Genomic DNA, 12,080 nt, shown 5'->3' on the forward strand with positions numbered 1-12,080 from the left:
ACCCTCTGTGGGTTCAGTCTTTGAGCACATAACTGACCACATTTAAACAAACAGTGCACATGTTATTGTGGGTGCTTAGGCTAACCTTTTGCCCCTCACAGTTTGACTAGTCGACTATGCTAACTCATGTCATTTGTCCACAGACTGAAGGATGTAGCAGTAAAGGTACTTTCAAAAGTCTCTGTAAGGTACAAAATTTGCATTTTGCAGCCTTGCAGGACCCATCCCAATATCTTATGGTACAAGACTAAGTTTCAGTATTGCATGGAGGAGTGGGCTGAAAACCAGCCCACTGCAGACATAAAAGAGAAATGCTACAAATTAATAAATAGTGTAAACTAACCAGAATAACCACTAAATCATGTACATAAACAATATAAAATGCTAATAGTAAAATAATTAAAATAAATCATTCTAAACAGTTGCGAAGCAATCAGTTATGTCCACAACACACAAATTCTTGCAGCTTAAAGAATCTGACTGCCACAGCTTCCTAGGAAACATCAAAAATAACTTCTCTGTGGTTTAATTCCTGCTTTGTGTTTGCTAGGAATAAATGGTATTTGGTTACTTCACAGTGAGTCTGATGACCATGACTGTCATGTTATTTCAGTAGTGGATAATGTAATTGTGAATAGACTGCATCAGATATTTGAATGTCACCTTAACGGAACTGTGCAGGTGGGAGTGGGACAAAACATTTTGTTTGTGGGCAGGCGTGGGACTAATTATTCCTATGTTTTGCAGGAGTGGGATAAAATCTTGCAGCGGTGGGCAAGAGCACAGATCACTTCTTCAATTCGTTTCACATAAACCACTCTGAGTGACTTTGCTTACAACCTGATGAATTTTTGTGAAATTATCAACTTTGGTGGAATTTCCCCTTTTCAGCCAATGAAATACTGTTCCACTGCTTAATTGTGTAAATTGCAGAGCAATATGTGTACCTTTCATTTGCGTCAATCGCCAGACTGCTAGGCTGAGAGAGGTTTCTAAGAACAGTCGTTTTGTTTTTCCCATCACTGTCCACTCGCTGGATTGTGCCTCTTTTCCTGCTGCTCCAGAATATTTTGTTTTCTATCCAGTCAACAGCCAGCCCCGAGATTCCTTTCCCCAGTGAAAGAACTTTCTGGAAAGATGGAATAAATTCTCAGTAGAAAGATCTGCATTGTAAATAATAAATACTTTTTCTTTTCTGAAACCCTGGCCTAAACCAATATGCAATGATCTGATATCTGTTCTTTAAATGTGAACATGCTTTGCTATCTGGTCTCAACCAGAGGAGGGTGAGTTCCCCTTTTGAGTTTTGGTTCCTCTCAAGGTTTCTTTCTCTTGCTCTTAATGAGTTTTTCCTTGCCGCTGTTGTCATTAGCTTGCTCATGGTGGCATGAACCCAGATTTTTCTTTAAAGCTGCTTTGTAACAACACCTGTTGTAAAAACACTATATCAATAAACCTTGACTTGACACCTAAATTATTTATTTTTAAACAAATCACTTCACTCAAAGGTATTGTATTATAGAAAACTGAAATTGTCATGCTTATTTCAATTAAAAGACTTTGATGTATGCAAACAAGGTAAGTTTCAAAACATAACATTCAAACTCTGAGTCTATACAAGAAAACTAAAGTGCAAAAACAGCCTGTTTTGAATTCACAGTTTCTGTGATATCACAAAAACCAACACATTTGCATACATCCACCTATTTAGCCTACAGTCATTTAGCCCTGCCCATTCATATATAAGACATAAGGTCCAGACTGCTTTTTGAATGAGGGCAGCCAATTAGGACAGAGCTCATTTACATATATTAGTATTAAAGGCACAGCAAGAGAAACAGCCTATTTATTTTCGAAGGGATAAAGAGAGGTTTGAAAATGGTCATGTAGAAATAAATGGTGATGGTTTTTGGTACACAACACCACATCAACATTAGAAGTTGCATAAGAAAATATTTATTGTTATTTTTTATTTAGAATTTAAACATGCCAGCTGTTCTTTGCAATATGCTAAGATGTCATGATGACTGGAGTAATAGAAATGATCCAAAAGTACTTGGGAAATTTTTTTCTTGTTCTCTTCTAGTGAAATTCAAGATTTTGGATTTTTGATTCTCTTCTTAACCCTAAAATCTACACACTTAAAAAAGATGTCTCTTCAAGGGTTCTTTAGTAAAGAAAATAGTTCTATATAGGACCATGAACAATCATGACATGGTCATGACAATGAACAAAGAACCCTTTGCATCATTAAGGGGTTCTTTACATCATTAAGTGGTTTTTCAGATTGATGGGGAATGTTGTCAACCCTTTTTTTTAATGGTTCTATACAGCAAAAAGTGCTACAAGCATTATATTGTTGCAATAGGCGAACCCTTTTAGGTGATATACAACCCTCTACAGCCAATTCTCCATCAATCTGAAAAAAAAAAAAACATTTAATGATGCAAAGAATCCCTTAATCATTCAAATGGTTATTTGCGTGTTCATGGTCCTATATAGAACCATTTTCTTTACTAAAGAACCCTTGAAGAACCATCCTTTTTTAAGTGTGTAGTTCTTACTCGTATGTTGCTGAAAATCGACTGAAATTCTCCACATGGTTTGTTAATACTTTGATCATCTATAAATGTTATAGAGTACCATCAAAATAAAGTGTGGCCAGATTTAATGTGTGATGTGTTTTGTTGTTATGAGGTCTAAATGCACTTCAGTCCAATCCAAATTCCATTTGCATTTCATTTGCCTTAAGATGTTGTAAGAAATCCTAATATCTCTGATATTGTCATTTTACAGGAGCATAAAAAAAACTTTTTTATTTTTAATTTTCACTGCTATGTCAAAAATGTGTCTAAGCCTAAATAAACTAAACCCTACACTGTCAGAAATTAAAGTTCTGTGCAGATACAGTTTTCAGTCATCAAGGTACAAACAATGTAATTGTTCCCTCAAAAGTAGAACAGTGGTTTTAAGGTCCAACTTTATACATTAAAAAGTTTTTCCAGGTGAAAAAGTACATATTTATGTCTTTTCACAACCTAATGTTTTAAAACAGTACAATAAAATAAAAAGCCTGGAGAAGTGATGTGGTGTATAAAGTCAATACAACTTAGAAAATATAATTTTAATGGAATATGGTCTGATTTTCTTCCTTAACTCAAGGTACTGTGGACATGCCCTTGAGGATTCCACTTGAGTGACGGTTTAGTACCTTTTTTAGTACCTTCAAACTTTAGCACCAGAAATTAAAGAGAAAAATCTCTCCTATATAAAGGTACTTTATTTCATTCATTCTCACTAATTAACTGACTACTGATTTGCTGTTAAGACAATTAAAAGCTTAATGTTTTGCCATTTTGGACTTTTTTATTTGCATATGAGTGTACATTAATAGTGTTCCTGAACCCTGGTGCTGGAGGTCAACCACTCTGCAGATTTTAATGCTTTTCCTGCTTAACACACCCACTTTAACTCAATAATAGGCTATTAATGAGCTGATTAGTTGGGCTAGGTGTGTTGGCAACAGGACCAGGACTGAGAAATACTGCATTAATGTAATTTTCAAGTAATTTCAGATCATTTCTGTTGGTATAACCTTCATGAAATCTGCACACGATGTAAAAAACTGCTGGCAATGAAACTTCCTTGAAGCTCCAGTGGCACCTTTTTGTTCGTTCCGTCCAAGTCTGCCTGGCTCAGGACCCCACTGTGTGTGTTTATCCAGTACAGTCTCCCAGCCTTAAAGTGGAAGTCCAGGAGCATGGATTTTCCTACTCCGGACACGACCCGCTCCTGACCCCCGCCATCAAGCTTCATCCGCAGAATGGCGTTCCCAAGGCCAATAAGTAGGAAAGGCTCTGATCCTTTAAGAAAGAAATACAAATCAGATCATAAGAGTAAGATTTCTTTCTATATTAATATTTCCCATTTCATTAACATTTAATTTATACTTAGATGGTCATCTAATCCTTTACTTTTTCACAAGTCACATGAAAATTGAAGCATAACGAAATTCTAAACTAATGCATTAGTAAGTAATCTTAGTAGACATATAAAATTCTATATTACAGAACATTTCACATAACATCTTCTGTAACAAGAATAAAAATGCATGTACTATTATTTAAAAGTGTCTCTTTGGACATGCAATTCCTTACAATTCAACATCTCTATTAGTCTTGATTATGTGAATTTATACACTGCTATAAAAGACTTAATTCAGGCTGTTTAGCTATGCTAACATGATTTAGTCCATATAGATAACAATGAGTCATACAATGTCATAAACCACATAATCAAGTCCATTGGAGATCCTTGTTGCTCCAGTGCTAAAACTAAAGTAGCAAACTTCAGACACCATGTCTTCGCTGATTGGTCACATTGGGGCTATGTATGAAGTTGGGTGAATTGGATTTGATTACACTTGTTTGCTCTGGGTTTGTCCCAAGAGATTTGTGCATTAGTCTTGGCGGTAAGCTAGCATGAATCTCTACCTCAGTAGCATTAACAAGGCGAACTGAGGTTGGGCAGTTTTTGTCGAATAGGCTTACAGAAACACCAGATTAACGGCGTGCGCTTATAAAAGTTATTTACCACTTAGCAAGTGTCTACAAGGGAGCTTTTTAATCTCATAGCTCAGTCTGGAGCTATTTTTGTGTTAAATATAGTGAATAGCTTTAGCATGCCATGTTTGATTAGACAGTAAGTCAGTGAGGAAAATTCTGTCCTTCTTTTGCTGCTTATTGAATTCAGATCTGATTCTAGAAGTGAATTTGAACTTTCCACAAGTGAAATTTAAAGTAAAGTAGTCAGTTTTAGAGCCACTTCACAATTGCCATAGATGAGTGGAAGCCAAAAAACGATAATTATGTATGCGTAATGTAGCATACGTATTAAATTATTTCAAAGTATTGGTGCAAAGTTAACATTTTTATGTGTTTCAAGCATAAACTGTTTTTGAATAATTCCATCAAAAGCATCATGAGTGCAAATGTTACAATGTAGCCCATAGATAGGTTAATGGTACTGGACTGTGGAGCTAGCTGTAAAGTCAAAAGTCTAAATTTAGTTAAATTGATGCAATTTAGCACAATTTTAAGTTGTTAGAACCAAACAAGCTTTGCAACCTAAATAACCAAAAATATCTGTATGACAATCTATTTCAAACAATGATAAGGTATGAAGTTCAGTGAATTTTATATATATATATATATATATATATATATATATATATATATAAGGATGCCATGTAAAATGTAAATAAATGTAAATGTAATAGATCCACATTTTATTACATAGATCACATATCAGATTTTGAAAGTGAGACATTTTACCATTTCATAAAAAACTCATTTTTTACTTGATGGCAGCAACGCATCTCAAGAAAGGGACAGAGTCATTTCTACCATTGTGTAGCATCCCAGCTTCTTTTACCAACAGTCTGTAAATGTCTGGGAAGTGAGGAGAGCAGAGTTTTGGGAGAGGAATGTTGTCCTATTCTTGTCTGATGTAGGATTCTAGCTGCTGAACAGTCCTTGGTCTTGTTTGCCATATTTTTCTTTTCTTGATGCGGCAAATGTTTTCTGTTGGTGAAGGGTCTGGACTACAGGTGGGCCAGGTCAGTACCTGGACTCTTCTTCTGTGAAGCCATGCTGTTGTGATGGATGCAACATGTGGTTTAGTGTTGTCTTGCTGAAATATGCAATGCCTTATCTGAAAAAAGACATTGTCCGGATCTCAGCATATGTAGCCGAAACCTGTATATTTTATTCAGCATCAATGATGCCTTTACAGATGTGCTGGACACCCATGCCATGTGCACTATTGCTCTCCCATACCATCATGGATGCAGTGTCCATTTTTCCCAAAAAGATTTAAAAATTTGGATTCATTGGACCACAGAACACTTTTTCACTTCACCTCAGGCTATTTTAAATGAGTTTAGACCCATGAAAGGTGGCAGCATTTCCGGATTCTGTTTATATATGGTTTCTTCTTTGCATGATACAGCTTTAACTTGTATTTATGGATTGCATGGCAAACTGTATTTACAGACAGTGATTTCTGGAAGTGTTCCTGAGCCCATGCATTGATTTTCATATGCTAGCCGCTAGTTTACTGTCCATATTAGGAGGGTCTAAGCTGATTTTCTCTATGACAGAAATCCTCAGAAACAGACATTCCTCTGAATGTCACCAAATCCTCTGAAGAATGAGGTCATTAAGGAGCTGAAATACAAATATTGCTACATGTAAGCTAACACTGCTGTGCACTGAACTGACATCATAAGACTGACCTGACTAAAATACCCCACACAAATCAGCATGCTTTTGTCCCATGTGGTAGTTTAGGGGCATTGGCAGTTTTAGGCTGCAGTTTGAGTAGCTCATGTGTTAGAATATATTATTGGATTTTAATAGTAGGTGCAGGAGCTGCTTGTCATGTGTAGCATTATTCATATTTTCACTGCTAAAAAACCTCATCATTCAGAGCAACCATTCACCTTTTGGGGGGAAAAACATACCCAGGACAAAAGTATCGGCTTTGGGACGTTTATGTCTGCCACAGGATGCGACAGTGATCCCTTCATTTTTCCCCTTAGAGATAAACTGCTTAGACCTGAAATTCCTTATATGGGCATGACACCAACTGCAGAATGACAACATGACAAGCTCTATAATATGTTCTATCAATGCTACAATGAAACAAAGTTGAATGACTAAATGTTATTAAAGCTAAATGTCTGGGGTATTTCATACAAATAAGCTCCAACGGCTCAGCGAATAGATGTTTGCTTAGTAGTAGATATTTCCTGACATGCCCCCTTCCTTAAATGTCATTCAGCAGGTGAATTAATGCTGTTCTGTAGCAGACCTTTTCACACTGCAATGCAGTGAAGTTCATGGCCGGCTCAGACGGCTGCGGAAGAAAAGCCGTCGTTTCCCTGGCAACAAGTGTGATAATGGAAGCTTTTCACGTTGAACTGAGGTTACTCGAGCAGATTACACAAAGACGCTGCCATGTTGCTAGGATAGAAGAATAGAGCACAGAAAATGCATAATGAAGTGACGCTCAATAGTTTTCACAAACTGCTCCCTTATTGTTTGCTGCTGGACATTGTTTTTTTTTTGTTTGTTTGTTTTTTTTCTTTTTTCCATTGGATTGTATTTTTATAGCTTTTTTTACATCAGTAACTGAACCATAATAGCTCAAGGTTTAAAAAAGTGAATTCGAATAGTCTAGTTTAACATGAATTCTGTATAATTACTGTATGTAGTACCAAAATAAATCAACAAAAATACAGTAGTTGTGCTGATATATTCATGTGGAACAGATGTACATATTTAATAATAAGTAAATGACAAGCACAAAATGTAAACATTGTGAAATCCACTCACAAGATTTTACAACAGTCACAATATATTCCAGCTATCAGTGCTTCTAAAATAAAACCTCACACTGAAGTGTGTTTGAGACCACCACTAATCGCACTGGATAATGGCTAATCAGGAGGTGGGGAGAGGTCATATGCTAGCCACTAGTTTACTTTCAGAGATTACAGCACTCAGGAGAGCTCATGCTTAAACATACATTAATTACACTGTGTACCTACTTAAATGGATAGTTAAGGATAATACGCTTGCAGTTTCCACCTTTACCTCAAATGTCATCCAAGATATGCTTGATGTACAGTGCAAAAGGAACTGAACTGAATGGAATTCTTCTAAATAACATATTAATAACTAAACTAGCTGTTTTTTTAACCACATTTGTAGTTATTCTAGTATTATACAGTGTTTTGTACTGGTGAAACTTACTGCCCAGGTTAAGGGTTTCAACAATTTCGATGATTTTTGCGAGTAATGGAAGCTCATATGCTGCAGTTAACTGTATAAACCTGCATTTTATCATCTGCATAACATGGCAGGGAACTTGGTGGAGCATAAAACTAAGGAAGCTAAGACGTCATGCCTGATAAATTACATATGAGTTAAGGGAGTGAAACTAAATTAAGATTATGTGTAATATATTTCTTTCAGCATTTTTTTACAGTCCAGTCAGCTTTATTGTCAATACTACAATATGTACAGGACATACAGTGTACTGAAAACAGGAAAAGTGTGAATTTAAATAGACTCTAAAAAAACAACACTAATCCTTAACTTAACTTATAAATAAACATTAATTGTAGAAAAATAGAATAATAATAATAAAAAAAAAACATGATATAAATATTAGAGGTCCTGATATTAACACTACAGTGTTCAGCCTTGCTTCTGTTGTTGTGTGTAGCATACAGGTTGTATCAGGGGAGAATTACTCATTATTATGTTTTGGTTCCATTTGCAATACAGTTAAACTGAATTGAACTGAATTAACAACACAGACACTATTTGGACAGACACTAAAATGAGCCACCCAGTGTGTCTGTTTGATATTATCTTGCAGCTACTATTTTTTTTATATTAAAATGTGTTTGAAGTGTTTCCTGTGTTTACCATCCTACATACTGTAGATTCATTCTGCTATTTTTAGCACGCCAAAAGCAACATCATAATCTCAGGCTTAGCTCTAATCTAATATGATGAGTGATGACTGTGCCCAAGTTAAGATTGCACAAGCCCTTCTTCATCTAGTACAACTCAATCAAGCGCAGGGAGTCCTTCACTCTTTCATACAAGGTGTGTGACTATTTCTCAAATCAATTGAACTTAAACAGAAGAAAGAAAAAAAAACAGCTTAACACACTCTTTATCGACATCATGAGGAGCCATTTGAGAATTTTCCAACAAGAATATACATCTATGATCACACGACACTGACCAAGAAACAACAACTTGTAGCAAACAAATATTTTAAAAGGAAAACAAAATGGATTTGACAATTTAACAAGAACAATGCAACACTAAAAATATGAAACAAATTAAAAATTGCATGAGAAATGCTAAGCTGGTTATTGGTTCCCTATAACAAGAATTAAAGAAAGTATTTTAAAACATTAATCTATTTATTTAGATTAAAAAAAATTAATTGCACTTAAATCGATCAATTTTGTTCCATCATCTATTGTGCTGGGATAATATCTATATTTCTTAAAATCTGTATGTGCTGACCATTTTCCATTTGCGTCAATGAAAACAAGCGTTAGAATATATATATATATATATATATATATATATATATATATATATATATATATATATATATACACCCAAAACTATCTAGGCACCTGCATGTCCAACATTTCTTCCAAAATTTTTCTTCACTGACTGATGCAAAACCTTTACATATATTTAGCTACAACATTGTTCATTGTTTTTAAATTGTGTCTTTCTTGATATAAGAACAGGTTGTTGGCCACTTTATCAGAAACCCCTCCCTTGCTGGTGCCCAATTAAAGAGTCTGCTGATTCTGTTTGTGTTAGCCATGCTGGTGATGGTCCTGTGATGGTCCCTTTTAAGGAGGGATGGGGTGTAAAAGAGGTGGGGGTGTAAAAGTGCACCTATATGGTAGGGTTTCTAATAAAATGGCCTATTAGTCTAAATACAAAGTAGGTATATATATATGAAGGCATACTCACCCACACAGCTCCAGTTCCCCAAAGCCCATGGTTGTCCACCCCAGCATGATGAAGATTTTGTTGGGCCACAGATCGTTCTGTCCACCAAGAGCCACAGGTGCAGTATGGCTACTAACTTCCACCAAAACATACCCAATGACCAAAAGCCAGAACCCAAAAAGCCAAAAACATCAGTGTACATAAGATTCTGTTCTCAGTCGTTTTCACGGCTGCAGTACCACGGCAACCGTCCGTGACCTCCGTGCATCTTCCACGTGGGCCTCAGCATAGGTCAGGAGTGCAAGAGTGAACAAAACAAGACAAAAAAACCCAAAAGGCGCATTTACATAACAGAGTGTGTGGAAACTAGCTGTTTCTCCACACCAAGCTTTACAGAAAGCCTCCAGTCTCCCCGGCCTGCCCGCTTGTACTCTGGCTGTTTTGGAAGCAAAGTATGAAATTCCTGACCGTCCCGTGGTGAATCTGAGCTTGCTCTGTTTTTCCCTCCCACTGTTAAAGTCTCAGCCTGAACTCAGAACTCTCTAAATGCCATCACTGAGACTAACACACGGCTGCTATTGCGGCAGAACGTGGAGAAAAGCCACCCAAAAGCCCATCCTCTACAGTGTGCTTTATTTTCTACAGGGACAAAAAGACAGGAGCAACAAAATGTTCCTTACCTTGTAAAATGCTTTTTATTAAAGCTCTATTTCATTTATTTAACTGAAAGAGCAAAAGCATTATTTTGGTTTAAGTTTAGAAATTCCATAGAATCACTTTGACTTTCTCCTTCTTCATGCAAGTGGTCATACTTATATTTCTATTTCTATTTATATTTCTTTTTATGTTATTAATGGCCATTTTGACTGGAAATTATATAAATAGAGGGTGCTTACTTTACTCTTACTTTATGTATAGCACATATGGTACAAATATATACAATAAATATTGGACATGTTATTATATTTGGGTGGTATTAATACCACATTCAGTAGGAGGGGTCATTAGACCGTATATTGAAACTCTTTTGGTCCAAAAGTGGTTTAAACACTTGAAACCTTTGATCGCTAATGAGTGCTGACATCACAATAAGAGGATATAGTGGGCGGGGCTTAGCATTATTCACATTATTTGCATAAATATTTACCCGTGTGTGCAAAGTTAAATGTCCCCTAACTGTTGATGGTCAACAGGATGTGTCTGCCGTCTGACGTAGATAATGCAGTGAGCCATGGAGCAGTGGACACCATAGTTAGCCTGTTTTTTTTGTTTGTTTTTTTTGTTGTTGACCCTGTCAAATAGCCCTTCTATTCTGTGGATAACTGTCATATTGTTATTTGCTGTGCTGCCTGTTCTCTGGGAAAGAATGCTGGCACAAAAAAACAAAACAACAGCTTCCCTGTTGGCCCACTTAAACTGGACAGGAAACGCATCACAACAGCCTTACTCACAGGCATTCAGAACATGCCGAGTGGTATTCCTGTGTGTTTCAGTCATGTGACATTTTCCTTCCATTGGTCATATTAATAATCGTCTGCTGCGTCATGGTGGTTGTGAACTTCTACTTAAATCTAGTTTTGGTCCAGTGGTGAGCCATGACAGTTGGAGCTCAACGTTTGCTTTGGGCTATAAATTGAGCTAATGCTAACTTCTGCTAGCATCTCTACAGGATATACTAAAAGTATGTAAGCTAATGCTGCTCACATGCACATGTTTTGCCCATTCTAGATTAAACACAGGCATTTGAAGCTTGTAACAGGCATTATTTTATATCTGAACTTGTGTGTATTAGTTTTACAGTGACACTTTCAGTAAAGAGTACTGGCAAAGAGCTGTTGCCATTGTTTTCCATTCCTAACAACTGACCCAAACCTGCTTAGATTACAACTCATACTCACAGTCAGCGACCTACTAAGAACTTCCAGGAGGCCTACTGTGATGTATTTTGTCTTAATATTGGTTCCACTTATTGTAAATCAAAGCATGATTGATTGATTTCCGTGCCACTTCCTAATTATGTTGATAGTCTAACATGTTAGGCCTTCAGACCATTCCAAAACATTCTTTTGGGTGTTTTAAGAGTTTAACCCTTTTGTTTCCATCCAAAACAAAAATAACTAAGAGCACTACTACAATACTTGCCTAGTTTAACTACAACAAGCATAATGATTCTGTTCAATAAGAATAAGCCTAAATTTATTCTGCCACTGCACATGATATTGAATAGATTTTCTAATAAAGGGACAACATCACTGCTTAAACTGCTTAAAACAAGCTTTAAATAATTCATTAAAAATAAAGGAATTGTGAGAAAAGTGCAGTTTCTAAACTTTCAATCTATGCCACATTTATGTTTGTGAGTAAGAGAGGATATATTTCATTATGAAAAGTTATTACTTTGATCGAAGAAAAAAAAAACATTTTCAAAATGTTTTTCAAAGGATGCTTTTCAGGATTTTTAGGAAAACTCACATGTGCAGTCTCAACTTTGTTGATACAGCATGTAAATCAAATGTAAAT

The 12,080-nt window shown here is 36.0% G+C and overlaps 1 protein-coding gene across 1 annotated transcript in view; it reads right to left on the minus strand.

Annotated features, from left to right (window-relative positions):
- The window catches only part of egf (epidermal growth factor), a 43,427-nt gene extending 33,418 nt beyond the window's left edge, over positions 1 to 10,009 (minus strand). The window contains exons 1-3 of the mRNA XM_017693384.2: positions 9,582 to 10,009; positions 3,664 to 3,863; positions 948 to 1,129 (exon numbers count right to left, since the gene is read on the minus strand). Of these exons, the coding sequence (XP_017548873.1) occupies positions 948 to 1,129; positions 3,664 to 3,863; positions 9,582 to 9,762 (563 nt within the window). The 5' untranslated portion in view covers positions 9,763 to 10,009. The remainder of the gene's footprint in view (positions 1 to 947; positions 1,130 to 3,663; positions 3,864 to 9,581) is intronic.
- Between the last annotated feature and the right edge of the window lie 2,071 nt (positions 10,010 to 12,080).

The sequence above is a fragment of the Pygocentrus nattereri genome, chromosome 8 (genome assembly GCF_015220715.1).
Source record: "Pygocentrus nattereri isolate fPygNat1 chromosome 8, fPygNat1.pri, whole genome shotgun sequence".
Taxonomy (NCBI): domain Eukaryota; kingdom Metazoa; phylum Chordata; class Actinopteri; order Characiformes; family Serrasalmidae; genus Pygocentrus; species Pygocentrus nattereri.